The sequence below is a fragment of the Mytilus trossulus genome, chromosome 10 (genome assembly GCF_036588685.1).
Source record: "Mytilus trossulus isolate FHL-02 chromosome 10, PNRI_Mtr1.1.1.hap1, whole genome shotgun sequence".
Classification (NCBI taxonomy): Eukaryota; Metazoa; Mollusca; class Bivalvia; order Mytilida; family Mytilidae; genus Mytilus; species Mytilus trossulus.
Window position 1 is genome coordinate 32,992,094 of NC_086382.1, and position 21,843 is coordinate 33,013,936.

Sequence of the window (21,843 nt, forward strand, 5' to 3'; positions counted from 1 at the left end):
TTCAAGTTACACTGTTTGACAATATTTTATTTTGTTTGTGCAATTGAATTAATCTCTGTACTGATTAATCCACACTCCCATATAGATTTGTATGTCATGTGCTGCTATTTATAGGCACTTAGACCAGGGGTGTATAGGCACTTAGACCAGGGGTGCCACTGTAAATTAAGAAATTATTGCGTGCATTTATTATTGCTATTTTGTCATTTTAGACTTATTTTTATGATTTTGAGAAAAATCCTGTTTAATTCATATAAAACATTTCAAAATTCGAGTTTGAATTTTTGCGTTTACAACTCTGTCACATTTTTCGCAATAATTAAAACCTCGAAATAATTTCAGTATTTACAGTAAATAGAGATTATAAAATGGCTTTGGATAGGTTATTATAAAGGACATCTATTGGATTCTTTAATTTTAAGAGAGCTAATGTCACTACAGGATAAGAAACCTTTATGTCATACATTCTGACACATTTGTTGCAGGCGAAACAAAAAAGAAATTATGCCGCATCTATTTATATGTTGTGATTATTCATAATTTAAAAAAAAAACAGTTTTAATACTGTTCATTACACCTGATATTTACAAAGCTTGGAGTGAGAATAACGTGTCTGGGTAAGGTGACAGTTTGGTACAGAGATGGGGTTTATATTCAATCACAATATCATCCTTTTGTCCTAAATATACATTTAACTTTCCACTGAAGGTTTACAGCTATTCATTCATATATCTCCAACAGAACATGTTCACATGAATTTTCAGTGAAACATGTAGTACTGCACCATCTATTTTATGTTGTGATGTTTTAAGATTTTCAGGGTTTTGCATTTCCAATCAGAGGCTTATCAATTTTCATTATCACTAAACTAGTATATATTTGTTTAGGATCCAGCTGAAGGATGCCTCCTGGTGCGGGAATTTTTCACTACATTATAGACCTGTTGGTGACCTTCGGCTGTTGTTTTTTCAATGGTCGGGTTGTTGTCCCTTGTTGACACATTCCCCATTTCCATTCTCAATTTTATCATTCAAACTTGAAAGTAATATATGGTTTAGAAAACATATATCCAAATAATTTTATTTGCCAATTAATAAAATTAATGGTTCCATTTAATTTGTTACGCTTTGCTACCAGACTCTTTTGAGAATGATACAGGTTTGTTAGTTAATGGTGAATGTCTCAGGGTATATGGATTACTGCGGATTCATTAATATTCATTGGATACCAATTTTCGTGGATTCCGTGGGAACAGGAGAACCACTAATTTGAATGTTCAACGAATTACAATTTCTCAAAAGGAATGTATGAAAACTTTTCCCAAACTATGAAATTGAATATCCACGAAAATGCAAGTTTTCTTCAATCCACGAAAAATGGAACCCAAGAAAATAAATGAATCCACACTATAGGATAAGATTTTGTTTGGTACCCCCAACTTTCTTTTTACTGCATATTTATTATTATTAATGGGATACCAATTTTTTAGATTTCGTGGGTACAGCTGTTGAAGTTTAAAAAAAAATCTATAGATTGTATACAAACTTTGGCAAAACCATATATTTAAATATCCACAAAAATGTAATTTTTCCCCTTGTCACAAAAATTGGTATCAAAGAACATCAATGAATATACAGTAGATGGAATTAAATATCTTTTTTAACTATTTTTTCCCCCCATTTACATCTGCAAATGGTTGGATAGGTTTCTAAAGGAATACAATATTGCACCTATTGTGGATTCATTTATTTTCATGGTTACTAATTTTCTTGTATAGAGGAAAAGTTAAATTATTTGTAGATTTTTTATTTTTTGGTTTTGGTCTCTGCATTATACACAAAGCCTAATGGAAATTTGTAATTCCTTTAACATTTGAATTTGTGGTAGAGCTGTACCCACGAAACCTACAAATTGGTACCCAACAAATAATAATGAATCAATCTATACTATTAAACGAGAAGACCTCATTTTTGGTGTCGCTTCTCTTCTTTCCACAATAAATTAATCAACACGCCTCTGTGTCCTATAGGTACAGTGCATAGTGCCATTTGTCATCCATTCATGTGATTATTCAGATTGAGTTATTTTTGGAGAAAAACGAGAACAAAGGCATCCGGATATTGTCCCGTCATTGGACGAAATTTTAAGTCAGATTAGACTTCCGGTTTGCGTTTTTCTGTATACTTTGAACATACATATATACAAAGAATAAAGTTTATTTTTAGAATTCTATCTGCTATCATTTTCAAGTAAACTATCCACGGCAGTCACAGAGTTTATTAAATAGAGAGGGTCTGTATACTATATCAATGACCACTATGGATCGATAAGTAAACTTAAAATTGAAAGTAAATGCACTATATTTATATAGTAATGAATGTTCATAATATATACAGATAAGCGCTAAAAATATTCATGTTAACTTTTGATACCTTTTCTGAAATTCTCCAGTCATTAAATCTTTTACAAAAATTCATTGACAAAAAAAAAGAAGATGTGGTATGATTGCCATGTTGAGACAACTCTCCACATGAGACCAATATGAGGGGGATAGGACCTTTATCGGGACTCCGGGATTGGGTGTTTTTAAGCTCGGGGTTTCGGGATTGCCCCTTTCGGGATCAGGGAATTTCTTTACCGGTATTCGAATTTCGGGACCTCAGGATTTCGTTTTTTTAAGCCCGGGATTTCGGGATTTCGTGTTTTTAAGCCCGGGATTTCGGGATCAGAACCCCTCCTATCCCCCCTCCAATATGACACAGATATTAACACTTATAGGTTACCGTACGACCTTCAACAACGAGCAAAGACCATAGCGCGCATACTCAGCTTTAAAAGGCCCCGAACCACGTGCCCCGAACTGACAATGTAAAACAATTCAAACCAGAAAACTAGCGACCTTATTTATGTACAAAAAAATGAACGAAAAACCAATATGTAACACATATACAAACAACAACCACTGAATTACAGGCTCCTTACTTGAATGTGCATAACATACTAAATGTATGTTCATATTGAAATTGATAGCAAACCAAAAAATGGGAATATTGGAAATAAAGGAGGAGGGATAAAAAAATTAGTAACAGTAGCTAACCTGTCCTGTTGTTAGGGAGGGTGGTGCCTAAGTAAAGATTTAGAACAATTTCTAATCTTTCCAAAAAGCATTTTCCTGTCCCACGAGCATCACTGAAGAGACATGTATTGTCGAAATGCGCATCTGGTGCAAGAAAATTGGTACCGTTAATTTTATTATGATACTTTTGCTGAAATTCTCCAGTCATTCAATATTTTGCAAAATTTTTCCAACAACACTTCACATACTTTAAACTACACTCTGAATGCCCGCGATTTCGCGGGTGTGTTCTAGTAGTTATGATAGTACTATCTCTAAATGTTTTGACCAGATGCATTCTTTTCTATAATAATGGTTAAATAACAGAAAAGTCTAAAAAAAAATATTCTTCAAGCAAGGGACTTTTCAATATAACCTATTAGCTAATACACTATTTATTACAATGTATTTTAAATCTGTTAGGTATTTGATAATTACTTAGGGCTGTTCCAAAATGAACATGGGGGTGGGGATGAGATACTTTTTTTTATGACCACAACCACCCATAAAATAGAAATGTTCTTTTTACTTGTAATTCTTACAAATTCTATACTGTGAAAGTATTTTAATTCGTGGGTATCAATTTTCGTGGTTTGAACAATATTTACATGTTCGTGGGTTTTTAAATTCGTGGATTTTAGTTTTCTAAAAACAAAACTTATTGAAAAATTAAAGCCTTTAGAAACGAAGTTTACAAATAGTCTCGATTGAAGGAAATTGCAAAGTAAATATTGGCCCGTGTAAAAAGTAGTGATAACACTAATTAGCCCAAGATAAAGTGATCAACAGATTAAAGTCCATCAAAGGTGTTAATTAGGCAATAAACATGTCACCTACAGAAATCAGTATCATAAACAAATGCTACAAACGTATCTTGATTTGTCAAATAATTCTTATCAAAATCAAGCCCAGCATGAAATTATTATTTCCCATATGTACGAGAACTATGAGGATATAAAATGAAAACTTTATCATACTAGGAAATATGACTTTCATCGAAAACAGAATTAAAAGATAAAAAGTTGTACAGTTTAGGTTATTAAAGATTAAATGGGTATAATCCTGCATACAGTCTCAAGATTCGAGGTTATTCATTACATTCTCTAGATCATATCAGTAGTCAAACCTTCATAGGGATCTTTCCATGTCTTGATTTGGATAATGGTTGTTTTATTTCATTGGACCCTTAAATTCATGGATAAGGTCAATCACGAAAACCACGAAAATTGGTACCCAACGAATAAAAGTACTTTCACAGTATAATAAAATACAACCATCCATGTTTAATTAATTCTAAGAGCCTTCCATCCCCCACCTGATAAATTTTGGAACAGCCTTAATGAACGGAGGTTAGGAAGTACAAACAAAATGGGTAAATTGAACGTTTAACTTGAGACAGATATATGTTATAAATCTGTTATTTGACAGGTTTATCCCAAAACTCTAGAACTTATAATAGAAGTAGGTAGAATTTTTAGTTTTTTGTTTGTTATTTATAAATGACAGTGTTCTTAGTTTTTGTAGTTTATTAGTTTGATTGGTGCAAACAAGGGGCGCATCCATCCATTTTTGTAAAGGGGGGTGCAACTAGATGTCCCAATTAAATTGAGTTTTCAGACATGTAGTGCTCTTTTTAGTAAATGTTTCAGGAGAACAGTTTGCAGCAAACGAACAATAAACTTTGCAAAGACATTTCAAATTCTTGCTTTTATTTCTGACTTCCTTCAGAACTCCCTCTTCTTTGAAACAAGTATAAATACAGAATGAATAGAATATTCTCTCTAAAACATTTTGGCAACATACATAACATACCCAGGCCAATGCTATGATTATACCCTGTATAAACTCTTTTTTTTTTTTTGGGGGGGGGGGGGGTCAGGACCTTGTGTACAAATGAGTATTTCGATCTATCTCTCTCTCATGTGCCTTATAAGCTTAACTCCTTCTAGACAGTAAGACAGTAATATATTTGATAAACTTTATAGACATAAAATTTGGTATGATTGTAAATAAGACAACTCTTCACAATAGTCCACAACATGACATGGTAATTTAACAATTTTAGGTCACTGTACAGCCTTGAACAATGAGCAAAACCCATACTGTGTATTCTTTTATTTTCGTTGGATACTAATTTTTGTGGATTTCGTGGTTATAGGGGAACCACGGAATCAAATTTTTCGGATAAAATTGCTATAGATGTATGTAGACTGGATATTTCAAAACCACGAAATTAAATATCCACGAACATGCAAGTGTTCCCTAATACACAAAAATTGGTACCCACGAAAATATATGAATCACAGTACTTTATTTAACACATTTGTAGATACCAATGACGTGTTTGTTTTTTCCTCGGCTCTTTAAAATTGATTGCTAGCTTAACAATTATGGATGATTGGTTCTTCCTCTAGTTTTTCAAAGCAAGCTGTGTAAACTTTTATAATTTCAGATATTTTTTTCAGTATAACATGTTAAAGGGGAGATAATCATATTGATCTGGAGTAGCCTGACTCACAAAACAACCATTATATCATTCTCATAGTTGATTCCAATACATTTGTATTGGTTTTAAAATTAGTCAAATTTGTATTCAGTTTGTGAAAGTTTAGGGCGTCACGATGCTCATTTTCTATCTTAAACATAAATGATCAGCAGATTTAAAAGTCTTTGTCGGACACTGAAATAAAAATCTTATCATGCTTATTATCCCAAACCAAAATCTGTTTTCTACGGCTACAATCCAATGAAAGTCCCCCCTTTGCTTAGGCAGCAATGTTTTTTTTTTTATTTTTCTCAGTAACTAGAAAAAAGAGCTTTTTGAAAATTAATTGAAAGTTTTTTTTTTTTTTAAAGATTCTATGGACAATGGCTTCTTCTAGTTTTTCTGATGCAAATTACATAAACTTTTATAATTGCAGATATATTTTTCCACCCAATTGTGTCATATGCATATGTGTTTGTTCATAGTGTTTAAATTCTCTAGAAACTGCCCTTATAAGTTGGTATATTGAGGGGGAGGAGGGGTCCTGATCCCGAAATCCTGGGCTTAAAAACATGAAATCCAGAGGTCCCGAATTAAAATAATTTTAAATCCTGAGATTCGAAAAAAAAATATTCCTTGATCCCGAAAGGGTCAATCCCAAAATTTCAAGCTTAAAAACACTTGATTCTGGAGTCACCTCTATAATGGTGAAGCTGATATTACCTTCACTGGCTTCAGTGTTCAAATATATTTTTCTCTGGAACTGTTCTCAAGAATGTGCCTATGCTAGACTATCTTTTACGATATTTTTAAATTAGTATATTTGTTTAGGTGGTGGCTTGAAAAACGAATAGCCTTCTTTATTTTGCATGTGGAATTTTACTAGAAAATTTTGTGTCCTGTTAAGTTGACAATAGCCATGGCTCAGTATCTGAATAAACATATGTGCCTTGTTCATTTTAAAGTGAGATTATCAATCCTGTAACTATCTCTGATAGATAAGAGGAACACATTTACAGTTTTAAATCAAATTTTCTGTCAATACAAACAAATTTGTTTGTATTCCACTGAATGACATTTATACTAGATTTTTTGTGTTAGTCTGATCGTTGCTATTCAAACAGAAGAGTGTAATTGTGTTCCATTGCTGTAACCCTTTTTTGGTTAGTAACAGTTGTTATAAAGTTGTATTTATTTGAAAAAGTTTGAAGAGCAAGACAAAATTTATGAATTCAGTTTATTTTAGTGATTAATATGGCCCATTTGACCACTGTAAATTCAGAAATTATTGCAAATATAAAAAAGAAGATGTGGTATGATTGCCAATGAGACAACTATCCACAAAAGACCAAAATGTCACAAACATTAACAACTATAGGTCACTGTACGGCCTTCAACAATGAGCAAAGCCCATACCGCATAGTCAGCTATAAAAGGCCCGGATAGACAATGTAAAACAATTCAAACGAGAAAACTAACGACCTTATTTATGTAAAAAAATGAAAGAAAAACAAATATGTAACACATAAACAAACGACAACCACTGAATTACAGGCTCTGGACTTGGGACAGGCACATACATAAATAATGTGGCGGGGTTAAACATTTTAGCGGGATATCAACCCTCCCCTAACCTGGGACAGTGGTATAACAGTACAACATAAGAACGAACTATAAATTTATTTTTTTATTAATGCGACTAGGTGATTATCACAATAATAAGAACTCCCATTCTGATGTCTTATTATACTGCGGATATATTATTCTTTGGATACCATATTTCATGGAGGTACAGTTGAGCCATTCAATTAAGTGTGCATAGAATAACAAATTTTCTTAATTTAAGGCTTCTGCAAAATCATGAAATTAAATATCTACAAACATGTTAAAAGTTTTCATTCATCCATGAAAAAATTTGTATCCATGGAAATGAATTAATCCACAGTATATCTAGATCTGTATGCAGATTTCACAATAGCACACAAGAACTTTTGAATTATCAGTATATGTTATAATACATAATATAAACATTGAATTATTCTTCAGAGTGTCAGACCCTCAAGAACGTGAAAGATTGTTGTGGAAATGTACTATATAAGTGTATCTTTGTCAACTGTACTGGAACCACCACAAAACTGACTTATACTGGTATGTAATAATTATTTATAACCCTGCTCTGAACTGATGGTAGAAAATGTTTTTTTGTCTGTCCTTCTATAGATATAAAAAGATGTGGTACGAGTGCTAATGAGACAACTCTCTATCCAAGTCACAATTTGTAAAATAAACCTTTATAGGTAAAAGTACATTCTCTGAAGGGCCCCAAAATTGACTAGTGCAAAACCATTCAAACAGGAAAACCAGCATTCTAATCTGTATAAAAAAAATGAGAAACAGTTAACACTGATGAAACATATCAAATAAAAACCACTGAACATCAATTTCCTGACTTAGGACAAGTGCAAATAAATGTAGTGGTTTTAAACATTTTACACCTAACCCTGCTCTGAAAGGAAGGGGATACTGGTTAATGTCTGTCCATCTGTGTCTGTCTGTCTGTTTTATTAAAATTTGGTTGCATTTTTGGTAGGAAGTACAAATCATCAGAGTTTCTTGAAATTTGATACCAACCTTTCTTAGTTTGCAAACAAGCAAGTAACTTTGGTAGATAGTTTTTTCCAGTAAAAAAAAACATTTCCTATATTCACTCCCATGAAACTTAAACATTTTAATAATTAGAAATAGAAGACCATACAAGGAAAAATCTACTTTTAAACTTAATAGAAAACAATGTACATGTAGTTGTTATTTTTTGGGTGTTGGAAACTGCAGATTGAGTTCAACAATGATATCTTGGAATAAACAGACTTCCTTTCCAATTGTTTTATAATCTATTCTATCACTATTGAGTGTAAGGCCTTGGTGGCTGAGTGGTCTAAGTAGTTACTACTGTAATCACTAGCCAGTCAACACAGGTGCACTCAACTTAATCTTAATCATGTTTATTGACAATGATTTTGAGTTTTCCTATCAAAGGTCTGTGTTTTTTTCTGGGCACTCCATCTTCCTCCACCAATCAAAACTGACCACCATAATGTGGTGTGCCTAAAAGAGGTGTTAAAACACCAAAAGACAAATCAAAACTATTGAGTATAGTAGTGTTTTAAGATTTCTTTTTAGGCAAAGTACATTTTAACTCCTTGTTTTGTAGGATGTTTCTCAACTACAAATCAAACAACTATCCAGACTGAATGTGGAACCACCTTTTTGGATTCATGTAAGTACATGCTGGAATAACAGGCTTTTTTTTTAAATTCTTGATAAAAATCTTTTATTATTAGATTTATGAACTGGATTTTAGTTAGCATTTGGATTAAAAGCTAGCGGTATATAAAAAATAAAAAAGATGTTGTATGATTGCCATTGAGACAATTCTCTGTGGTATGATTGCCATTTAGACAATTCTCTGTGGTATGATTGCCATTGAGACAATTCTCTGTGGTATGATTGCCATTTAGACAATTCTCTGTGGTATGATTGCCATTTAGACAATTCACTGTGGTATGATTGCCATTTAGACAATTATCTGTGGTATGATTGCCATTGAGACAATTCTCTGTGGTATGATTGCCATTTAGACAATTCTCTGTGGTATGATTGCCATTGAGACAATTCTCTGTGGTATGATTGCCATTGAGACAATTCTCTGTGGTATGATTGCCATTGAGACAATTCTACTTCGTAGACAAATGACATAGAAATTAACAACTATTAGTCACAGTAAAGCCTTCTACAATGAAATAAACCTATACAACATTACATTGATAGTAAGTTATACAATTCCCTGAAACCTGAAATGACAAATGTAAAACAATTGTAAAACGTAAACTAACGTAAACTAAACATAAAAATAAGAAAATGTGATATAATGTCTAAATTACTGTTGTTTTATAATAATGCAAAGCATTTCTAGCATTTGTCATCCAATCAGAACCATTGATACAAATTGCATTAGAAATATAAATATCTAGCTTATTTTCCTGGTATTACCTAATAATATTGTTTTGTTAACAGGTGCTGCTGTAGCCCCTACAAGTAAGTCATAAATAAATTTAAGGATGTAGACCTAGGGCAAGGGAAATAACTCTTAAAATCATCAGTACATTTATATAGGTCATTTTTATCAAAATATTCAAAGCTTTTAGGTTACATAGATTATTTCCAGTCTGTTTCAGGTAAATTATTAAAATGAATTGATGCAACTTGACTTTTACAAATGCATCACTGATCAAAGAGTTATCTCCCTGAACCAAAAAGGTCTACCCACTTAAGTGAATAAAAAAATGATATAAATCATCAAATGTTTTTCAGAATCTAAAACGTGTAAGCATGTTATGTTTTACTGGTAAACAAAAAGTATGTCTGAGTGAATTCAACACTGAATAGAGCACTCATTTTACATTTGATTGCAGGCTTATGACTCTCACTTTTCTAGATATCAGTGATGGGGAATGATAAATTCTGGAAAAATTCAACTTCATGTTTTCTTACAATCTGTGTGCAGATTTCATGGTTTAAAATTTGAAAGCATTCTTTCTTTGCTTTAAGCTTGATTGTAGAAAATTTAGCCAAATTAGAATTACAATAGGAGCAATCTTCGATAGTTTCAGTAACAGTGAAATGATGATTGTTATTTATTGTGGATACATTTATGTTTGAGTGTATTAATTTTGTGGATTGAGTAAAATAAATTATTTTTGTGTGTACCAATTATTTCGTAAATTGAGTAAAATTTGCATTTTTGTGGATATTTGATTTTGGGGTTTTGTAAAAGTTGTACCCTCTCAACCCACAAAAAAATGATACCAAACAAATAATAATGAATCCACAATAGTCACTTATACAGAAAAGTTACTTATATATGAGTCTTAGAAACAACGTATCTTTATAAACACAAAATGCAAAAATTATATAAAAAGGTGAAAATAGAAATTTCTTCTCATTAAAACGAAACTTAAAAAAAAGACATGCTTCAGTTGCATTTTCATTATCAATTCCAAGAATATGTCAGTCTAGATCAACAGATTTGTTTTTTTCTCATATCGACTTTATGTATAGTTGATGTAGTCATAGTAGTTGAAAACTATTCATGGGAAAGGTTCTAGGTATGAGGCATGGCTTTTTCCAAAGTTTGTTAAAAAATGTTTAAAAGGTAGTAGTATATTTAATCTTGGTTTTTAGGTAAAGATTGCATAATGCAATCAAAACCTTATGAGACTGACTTGATATCTAAATCTTCCAAGACTTATCACTACCTTTTTTGATACACAAAATATAGTGCATTGATCATAACATTCTATACATCCTATCCATAAACATTTCCAGAAATTTTATCGGTGTAATATATGCTCAGATATTCAAGGCACAAAATGATGTTAAACTTGTGAAGAAAATTACATAACTTTTGCAAGGTGCAGGATTCTAATATCTGTTCTAAAAATATAAATCATGTCATTGCTAAAGTCATCTTTAAAACTCATTTCAGTTATCTCCCTTTGTCTAGAATTACTGTAAAATCAACTACAACCAATGCAATATTTAATTTTTCTTCCCACTGTTAAATTGAAGCAATCTTTACCCTCAGTGCTTACAAGCACTTCGATTCTTGAACTGTTGTCTCCTAACCAGCTATATATGAAAGGTGTGAAAAAAGAGGTAAATTTGTTTCAAGAATAGAAGAAAATATGTCAACATATCAGTTAATATTTCCCTTCAACATGTTAAAAAAAAAAACAATGAAAACCTTTCATTAATTCAAAATGACATTGAATAGACCATTTTCATATAACTGACTTTTGACTCCCAAGTTTGTAATTTTATGACAGATTTCCTACTCTGTGGTAGAAAACTCTGGTACTGGGTCAATAGAGAGCAAGTCTAAAGAAGTAAAATCAAGCTTGCAATAGGTGATTAAATGGGAAAATTCTAACTGTATTTCGATTTTTATGCCCCACTGGATACTAGAGGGGCATTATGTTTTCTGGTCTGTGCGTCCATCCATCTGTTCGTCCATTCGTTTCTCTTCCGGTTAAAGGTTTTGGTCAAGGTAGTTTTTGATGAAGTTAAAGTTCAATCAACTTAAAACTTAGTACACTTGTGCCCTATGATATGATCTTTCTAATTTTAATGCCAAATTAGAGTTTTGACCCCAATTTCACGGTCCCCTAAACATAGAAAATGATAGTGCGAGTGGGGCGTCCGTGTACTATGGACACATTCTTGTTTTGCTGTACAATGTATAAAAAAAATTTGTAAGGGTTCCGCGGAACCCAGTGTCTCGCCTACTTTTGCTGTAAATCACAGGCTCAAGAAAAAATGAGGAAAAAAATTAATAAAAAAATTCCTCTTGGTACTATCTTTTGATTGTAAGAAGCTTCTGTCCAAGTTTGGTAAAAATCTAGGATAGTTAATGAATCTAATTAATGTTTGAAAACTTAAACTGCCGACTGTATGTAATGTTAACTGGAAGAAAATCTAAGTCCATTTAAAAGTAAAATACAGAAAAAATGGAGTTATCTTTTTACAATATTTACTTCTGGATACTATCTTATGGTCATAAATTAGCTTCTGTCCAAGTTTGGTACAAACCCAGGATAGTTTAAGAAAGTTATTAAAATTTTAAAAACTTTAACCACAGAGTGAATGTAATGTTTCCCCGCAGAAAAACTAAGTCCATTTAAAAGTAAAATACGGAAAAAATGGATTTATTTTTTTACAAAATTTACTTCTGGATACTATCTTATGATCATAAACAAGCTTCTGTCAAAATTTGGTTCAGACCAAGGATAGTTTAAGAAAGTTATTAAAATTCTGAAAACTTTAACCACAGAGTGAATGTAATGTTTCCCCGCAGAAAAACTAAGTCCATTTATAAGTAAAATACGGAAAAAATGGAATTTTATTTTTACAAAATTTACTTCCGGATACTATCTTATGATCATAAACAAGCTTCTGTCCAAGTTTGGTAGAAATCCAGTATAGTTTAAGAAAGTTATTAAAATTTCAAAAACTTTAACCACAGAGTGAATATTTGTGGACGCCGCCGACGCCGACGGAAAGTAGGATCGCTTAGTCTCGCTTTTTCGACTAAAGTCGAAGGCTCGACAAAAACCAGTAAATTTTCTCCCTAAGGTTTGCCCATTGAAAGCTTGATTATACTTTTACTTTCTTTTTCCTAACAATGTACTTAAATTATCTACAGCAGGGTAGGTAACACGCCAAAAAATTCCCATACATCAGAGTCAAAAGATTGGTATATGAAAATAGTCATTTGGAAAAAGATAATTTTTAGCCTCTTTCTGACATTTACAGCTGCTGCACCATCTAAAGGTGGCAATAATCATCATTTTGATGGAGTTTCCTTCATTGGTGGAGTTATTTTATGTGGAGCAATAGTTGCCATCATATTTTTTGGATGCAGGTGGTACCAGGCCAGACAGGGAAGCAACTACCATACCCTTTAGGCAAATGTACTTGTTAATGTAGTTCTTTCAATTTATTTTAAAGCATGAGTTTTTTATGTATTTTTTTCTTGTAAACGGGTTGATAAAATTGACCCAATAAGGTGAGATTTCAATTTTTCATTTTAATAAATTTCTTAAAAGGAAATATTCATTTATTCAAATTAAAAATAAAACTAATTTGCCAGTGACATCAACATAGTATGAATTTCAAGATTTTTTTTTTAATTGCATGTCTTCTGACATTTTATTTTCAATAATCCCAAAGCATGAACTTTTTCATTGTATATATTAATTAAATGTAAATGTATGACAGAATATTCTATTCTAAGTAATGGATAAATAATTTTAGTAATCTTGGAAGATTTTGAAATGTTCACTTAAAATATGATGGCAACTATCCTATCAATAGAGTTGACAAAATTTTGAGGTTTCATGAACCAATACATTGTACATCCATCTAGTTTGAACACGTCTGTATCAATAATTGTTGTATTAATTGGTAATGAATATGCATGACATTCATCAATTGGTGATGAATATGCATGACATTCACTGCAGACTATCCTTTACAGTAACTGTCATTTTTTGATTGCATTTTATTTAGTTTTCTGTTGGCTTTAAATATATGAATACAAATAATCATGAATGTCTCTGTTGTTTTGTGGTAAATGTTAGAAATACTGTTAGTCAATGAAATGAATGAGTTAAAAATAAAATGGTCAATGATTTTACTGGTAATGCTGTAGATTTATTATAATTTGTGGGATACCAATTTTTGTTGATACCATTAGTATAGGCAAACAACACGTTTTAATTTAAAACAAAATACACATTATCTATAAGCTTATATCATGTATGTGCAGACTTGGACAAAATCACAAAATCATACATCCTCTGTGAAAATAAAAAAAAATTCTCTTTCCAAAATATTGGTATCCTAGAGTGACCTAAATAATTGAATCCATGGTATTTAGTGTGTAATTTCATATAATTGTTCATAGCATGGGTAAAGGCTTTTAACTTTAAGAACCACTCTTATTAAGTGCAAACTCAAATTGTGTGGATAATTAATGTGCATCTGTTAGATAATGTCCACAATCATCAAACTGATTATACTGCCATAGATTTAGTGTCATATAGAACCAACCCCCTTTAAACTAATTTAACTTAATTTAGCTTTAACCTTTAGGCTTTAAAATTAAAAGCCTCAACTGACAGTGCTACTACAATGGCTGGTGGAAGAGCGTTCCTATCGTGAATGTTTTTTTAGCTCACATGGGCTGAAGGGCCAAGTGAGCTATTCTCATCACTTGGCGTCCGTCGTCCATCGTTGTTTACTTTTTACATTTTGAACTTGTTCTAGAAAACCACTGAATGAAATGGAACCAAACATGGCATGAATGCTCCTTATGAAGTGCTGTCTAAATATTGTTACTCTGTAGCAGATCCATCTTCCAAGATGGCCGGCAGCAGGGGACTTAGTTTAACATAGGACACTATGGGAAATACATACAAATGTCTTCTTTTAGAGAACCACTGAATGGAATGAAATGAAACATAGCATGAATGTTTCTTATGAGATGCTGACCAAGTGTTGTTACTTTGCAGCTGATCCATCATCCAAGATGGCCCCCAGTGGGGGGACTTAGTTTAACATAGGACCCTATCTGAACGGAATGAAACCAAACATAGCATGAATGTTTCTTATGAGATGCTGACCAAGGCAAGTGTTGTTACTTGTAGCCAATCCATCATCCAACATTGCTGCCAGCAGGGGGACTTAGTTTAACATAGGAACCAATGGGAAAAACACACAAATGTCTTCTTTTAGAGAACCAATGAATGGAATGAAACCAAACATAGCATGAATGTGCCTTATGAGGTGCTGACTACATGTTGTTACTTTGTAGCCGATCCATCTTCCAAGATGGTCGCCAGCGGGGGAGTTAGTTTAACATAGGATCCTAAGTCTTCTTCTAGAGAACCACTGAATAGAATTAAACCAAACATATCATGAATGACTAATGTTCCTTATGAGGTGCTTTCCAAGTGTTGTAACTTTGTAAACGATCCATCATTCAAGATGGCTGCTAGTGGTGGACTTAGTTTAACATAGGACCCTATGAGAAATACATACAAATGTCTTCTTTTAGAGAACCACAGAATAGAATGCAATATTAAACCAAATATGGCCTTAATCATTATTTAAGTAACTGTTATGATCTGTATCTTTTTATATGATTTCAAATACCCAAGTAGAGTCAGGTGAGTGACACAGGCTCTTTAAGAGCCTCTAGTTTTTGGAAAATTAGTTCTTGCCATAATCACAGGATGCCAATGCTAATTGAAAGCATTTGTTATGTGTATTTCTCAACAATAGTTTTGGTGGTATTAGACAACCTTTCTTTGATATGGCCACTTTGTTCTTTATTTTATAAAGTATTGCAAGTCTTGCTTTATTCTTTGCTCAAGGAATTTCATATAAGCCTTGAAAAATTGAGTCAAAATGCAGACAGTCAGTTTTGATCATTGCTATCATTTATTATAGAAGTTAGAAATAGAATAAAAAGTTAAAAATAGAAAAATTTGTTTCGAGATGATTTGAAACTATCATTTAAGTTCATTTTCTATGACATAGTTTGTTGGTCTCTTGAAAATCAACCTTATAATTTCTACTTTCATCACATGCTGATTTTGGTCTTTTATTGCAGCTGCAGCACCATCTACAGACAGACATTTTGATGGAGCCTCCTTCATTGGTGGAATAGTATTGTGTGCTGGTATCATTTTGATCATCTTCTTTGTTCTGAAATGGTACAAATCTAGACAGGCCTCCAGCAACTACCATCAGATGTAAAACACGGAGGAGTAAGGAGAAACTGTAGAGGATGAATTTCTCTTTCCTGGATTTTATAGTTATGTTACACTTTATGTAATTTCATGTCTTTCAAACATGTTTTAAAATTAAAGTAATCTCATTTATTTAAATTTCTTAATATTGTAACTTTATTTTTCATGTGGTTTGGAGTGGGTGTTTTTTAAGGCTTAAAAGTAGTTATTTTCTTAAAAAAATATCTACAAATTTGATTAAAAAAATTTAATTTAAAAAAAGATGATTAAAAAATTTAATTTAAAAAAATTTGATTTAAAAATTTAATTTTAAAATTTGATTTAAAAATTTAATTTTAAAATTTGATTTAAAAATTTAATTTTAAAATTTGATTTAAAAATTTAATTTTTAAAATTTGATTTAAAAAAAAAAAAAAAATTAAATTTAAAACAGATTTTTTTTTGATTGGTTACTAAATTATTTATAAGAACTGAATCTCCCTTTTTGTTTTTGGAAAAATGTGATATTTTTCTTTATGTTTAGGTAGTTACATACTTTACCACTGAATGTAATTATATCAAAACTTAATGTCAGCATTATTTCTTAAAGTGCCTGGATGAACAAGCCAAAAATAGATTGTCAGAGTTTATATTTAAATCTTTAATCTTCTTTTTTTTGCTATTGCAGTTTGAAAATATGTCAAATGTCTCTATATTAATGAAAATGTTCAGTTGTTGTGCTTTGTTAAGGTGCTGTACATGAAAAGAAAGAAAAAACGAAAGATAAACATAAAAAAAATTGTTGTAAAAAAAAAATGTTGATGTATGTTGTGTTTTGTTTCATTGAGTTAAAAAAACTGTGGTATTTGCATATATAGGATTTTGAAAATGGGGCCCCATCATGGCAACTTTAGGGGCAGGACTTTAAAAAAAGTGTATTCATAAACCATATATAAGTATACCCATAAGGGGGCGGGGCCACCCCCTAAATCTGCCATTGTGTATTGGTTAAATTGTATTGTTAGCATAAAATTCTTTATTTAGATTTTAAAAAAATTGTTGAGAGATTTCATTATTTTGTGAAGGATTAAGATAAAAGGATTATATTTTTGTATTTGAGGGAGTGTGATACATTACCATAGTAACATTTATGTGATATTTTGTTTTTATTTAACAAGGATTTGTAGATTTATATTTTGGACCATTTTTTCATCCTTACAAATATGGGACACTTCACTATCTGAATTTCTTATATGAAAAATGGAGAATAAAAAGTTTAACAAGCTGTAGAAAAACAAAAATTAAGATAACAAGCTTCAGCTTAAGTTTAAGCTGTGCTGAATGAAAAATGGAAAATTAACAAACAACAATGCAACATGTCATTTGCAAAATAGATATCTAACAAGTTAAAGTTGGGTCAGATACAAATTTGGTTATATATTGTGTGGAAAGTATAACAGTTAAAATTACTGTAAAAACCCACATTTGGAGGTCATGTAATCTTTGCTTCACACATTTTATATTTTTAATACAACAAAGAAAAATCATGATCATCTTGCCAACCAATATAATTGATGAATAAATTGATTTGTTAAGGTACATTTATTGTTTTGTTTACAGATAATTGCATTCCATTCCTTATATATTAGATTGGTAATTCACCAGATTCAAAGAAATATGTGTAATTTCATTGATTTTACACCAAAATGAATATAACTTCCCATCATTGGTTGGAGATCAATTGTTTCAGAAAATATAAACCAATCACAGCGACATGGTGTACAATTTAAAAATATTACCTAGAATGCATTAGACTTTGAATCATTGAATTTATTTTGTTTTATATTGTGCATAATCCTGATAGAATCTGGTTAAAAGTATAATGATCTGTGAGATCTGTTTGTTTACGTTTTGTTGTCATGGTAATTTGTATGAGCTGCTGTAATTTAGCTATAGATTTCATTTTCAGTTTAAATTGTAAACAAGTTTTCAAGAAATTTGCTTTGCAATGTAGATATTTTTAGAGGTAATTTAGACAATTAACAATAATATTATTTTACTAAATAGCTTTAGGCATCGAAAGAAAATTGTTGTGGTTCAAGATTTATATGAAGATAAAGTGGGAATGGTCAATGGGTCAAAATTTCGTAAAAATAACTTACAATAAAAATGAAGCATCATTTCTTTTTTGATTTTGAATGGTTCTTGGTGTACAAACAAATAGGATTAGATCATTAACTGCAAACACAATATTTTTCTATCATAACCATTAACATATACTGTGGGTTCATTATTTTTCATTGGATACCAATTTTAGTGGATTTTGTGGTGACCCTTAAACCACGAAAACATGACCAACAAATAACAAATTTTGTATAGGAATTTATAACAGGCTATTATTTGAACTTGGAATTATTTTAAATTATGGAATTTGTTTGATTTTTTGCTATTGAAATTTTTTATAAATTCCATGTTTATTTTGCACTGAATTGTTCTGAGCTGCGCACAACACTTTCTATTACAAAGAAAATATTATATTTTCAATAGAATGTACTGTGCCGTGCACAACACTATCTAACCAAAATACATTGTATGGAAAATGTTATGAACCGCTCAAATGTTTATAGTACCAAATAAACATGGAATTTATTAAAAAAAAATAAACACAAGAAATTATGCAAATTCCATAATTAAAAATAATTCCAAGTTCAAATAATAGCCTGTTTTATGCAGAATTTTGAAAAACCATGAAATAAAATATCCACGAAAATGCAAGTTTTCCTCAATCCAGGAAAATTATCCACGAAAATAAATGAATCCACGGTAGTTGAATAGCTTTGTGCAAGTTTCTTTTTTGTTGCTGATGTTTACAGCATGCAAAGATAAACTAAATTTTAATTTTAAATAGCATCACCTGGAACTTTATTGAAATTAATAAATTTTCCTTTGTTGGACTACAAAAAATACATTCTTATATTAATTTTGTGATATGTTTTGTGATTTAGATGTTGTGTCACGATATGAATGTGATTTTGTTTGTTTATTTTATTCGTCTTTGCCAATTAAGTGCTATTTAAATGTTTATATATTTTATGTAAATGTATTATCATATTTTGTTTCTTTATATATGACGAGGAAGAGTTTTTCATATCATATAATTTTGTTTTATAATGTGCTTTCAATTTGTATATAATAAGGTAAATAGGAAAGAAAAAGAAAAAATTAGTTGTGATCTTAAAACCATCAGCAGTTAACTACTTTTATCTATTTTCACGAGCGTCAAATCCTATCAGTTTGGGATTGTTTCATATTACCCAAATTAGATAGTGATTATTTCCTTTCAACTCTTGAGATTGACCAAATTGCTATTGATATTGTTTTAAGTATGGTGGTTCTCAATGGGTACTCCATCTTCCTCCATCAATAAAATACTGACTGCCATGATCTAGCCAAGGTCTGGAAATGTTTTGGACAGATGATTTAAGGTGGTATGTAACACTACAGGGAGATAACTCTGTAAAATCAGCTAAATGTTTTAATGTCAGACAATATTGTATTGTAAAGGAAATATTAATCTTCTCAATGGTCAAAATTAGTGTTTGTCAAACTTCTATATATTCAACCATTTTTTTTCTGAGAGCCAAATTAGTTTAAGTCAAGGTGTTGGGTATCACCTTAAGAGAATATATTAAATAAACTTCTTAACAAGTAAAAATTAATACAAAGTTAGCAAAATATGATGAACACTGAAATAATATGGTATAGGTTTTGTTTAGATGGCTAACAATTTCTTCTTTAGAACTGTCCATCATTGCACACAAAATTGTCTATTCCAATTGAAATATGACACCATCTTCTATTTGGTCTTTATCATGTCATTTTCAAATAGTTTACATGTTTATGTATCAAGATGATTATAAATTGTTTGCGGTAGAATATAAATATGTTAATTAGTTGAGGTGAATGGTCGTGTGTTTATTTTATTTTCTGATGTGTACTGGAGATAATCAAATATTAAAAAAATGAAACAATTTTTCAGGTATGGTTGTTGACCCTCATTTAGATTAAAAACCAACAGATAAATCATTAACAAACAAAAAATAATGAGGCATTTTTATTTGGATGATTATATATAAAAAAATAACATCAAGAACATTAAAAATTGTGATTTTAGAATTTTCAGTTAAAATTTATCTTTCCATGGAAGAAGAAGAAAATTTGAATATCTCTTGTACTGTTAAACATGAGGTAGGTTTGCCTTTTGGTTAATAGCACTTACAAATGGTTTAGAAAACATTATATTGTAGATAGTTTGCAATTTTGTCATCATCACTCATAGTCTATCTTTTTGTCAGTCCATCCAGTATATATTAAAGAAATCTCAATATATTCTTGCTTTAAGTTATTATTATTTAGATAAAATAAGCACATCCTGCTAGCATTTATTGATTTTTCTTAAAAAACACAATACTTTTTTGTTTGTAGAATAGATTTTTTGTATTATTAAAAAAAATGGTATTTTTTTATTCTTGGGTAAAACCGAATTGTCTTACAAGTCATAACTTATTATTAACCAGAAACCATTTTGGGTACTGTGGATTCATAATTATTCGTTGGATACCAATGTTTGTGGGTTTCATGGATACACAAATTTATATGTTCAACGAAATACAAATTTATGTGAAGTTATCCAGACTTTGGCAGAACCACAGAATCACATATCCACGAAAATGCAGGGTTTCTGCAATCCACGAAAATAAATCTCCAGTATATGAATTGTAATGTGGTGCTTTGTTATGGTATTTAGCAATCTCAGCAATCTCAGGAATTTTGAATTATTTCTAGAGCTACACAGCTGAAGAACATTTATTAAAAAACAATTTCCTGGCTTATTACAGTGTTTGTCCATTTTTATGAGCCCTTAAATTTGAATGCCACTGCTCTACCGAATTTATTTGTCTGATTTTTTTATGATGATTCTAGTCTACTTTAACCAATGTCCTTTTTGCCATTGATAAGCACTGCTCAGTACTGACTATAGAAAAAATGTCAACCAAAAACATACGGCTAGACAACATTATTTCAACCAAATACATACACAGGTCAACTTTATTTTTCAAATTAAAGGAATGTTAGGAATAAGTAAAGATAATTGTATAGTTGCTTAAATAGGGGTATTCATAGCTTTTTTAGCTGAGGGAAAGTCTAGTTATTTTAGATGGAAAAATGTGTTTTTAACAGGTGCTCAAATTAAATGTAATCAGTCAAATACTGATACATTAAATTTAATTTAAATTATTCAGTATGCTAATTTAAACAGACAAATTATGATGAAAAATAAATTAAACAGTCAGAGTTTTGATGCATTTAGCTCTTACTGCTTAAATGATCTCCAATGTAATTTTTGATATTTTACTGTGTGTTTCTTTGGAATTTTGAATAGTAAAAAGGGCCTAACAGTATATGATTTTAACATTTTTAATAAATTTCTGTAACAAGAAGAGAAAAAAACTAACTGCACGGGTAAGCCTTCATATATTGCACTGGTAAAAGGGTATTGTTTAATCGTGTGCTATAGAATATTCTTAATCTCTAAATTTAGATAATTTGTTGAGAATGTACTGTAGATATATGACACATGTCTCATTTAATTATGTATAGTAAATACTAACACAGAAATACTCAAAAAGTTGTAAAGTTAAAAAAAGGAAATATAACAGGCTATTATTTGAACTTGGAATTATTTTAAATTATGGAATTTGTTTGATTTCTTGCTATTGAATTTTTTTTTATAAATTCCATGTTTATTTTGTACTGAATTGTTCTGTGCTGCGCACAACACTTTCTATTACAAAGAAAATATTATATTTTCAATAGAATGTACTGTGCCG

The 21,843-nt window shown here is 30.8% G+C and overlaps 1 protein-coding gene across 1 annotated transcript in view; it reads left to right on the forward strand.

Annotated features, from left to right (window-relative positions):
• Window positions 1-16,179, forward strand: part of LOC134687836 (sialomucin core protein 24-like) — a 45,895-nt gene extending 29,716 nt beyond the window's left edge. Inside the window, exons 8-11 of the mRNA XM_063548295.1 lie at window positions 7,647-7,748; window positions 8,812-8,877; window positions 9,675-9,695; window positions 15,835-16,179. Of these exons, the coding sequence (XP_063404365.1) occupies window positions 7,647-7,748; window positions 8,812-8,877; window positions 9,675-9,695; window positions 15,835-15,980 (335 nt within the window). The 3' untranslated portion in view covers window positions 15,981-16,179. The remainder of the gene's footprint in view (window positions 1-7,646; window positions 7,749-8,811; window positions 8,878-9,674; window positions 9,696-15,834) is intronic.
• The last annotated feature ends 5,664 nt before the right edge of the window (window positions 16,180-21,843 follow it).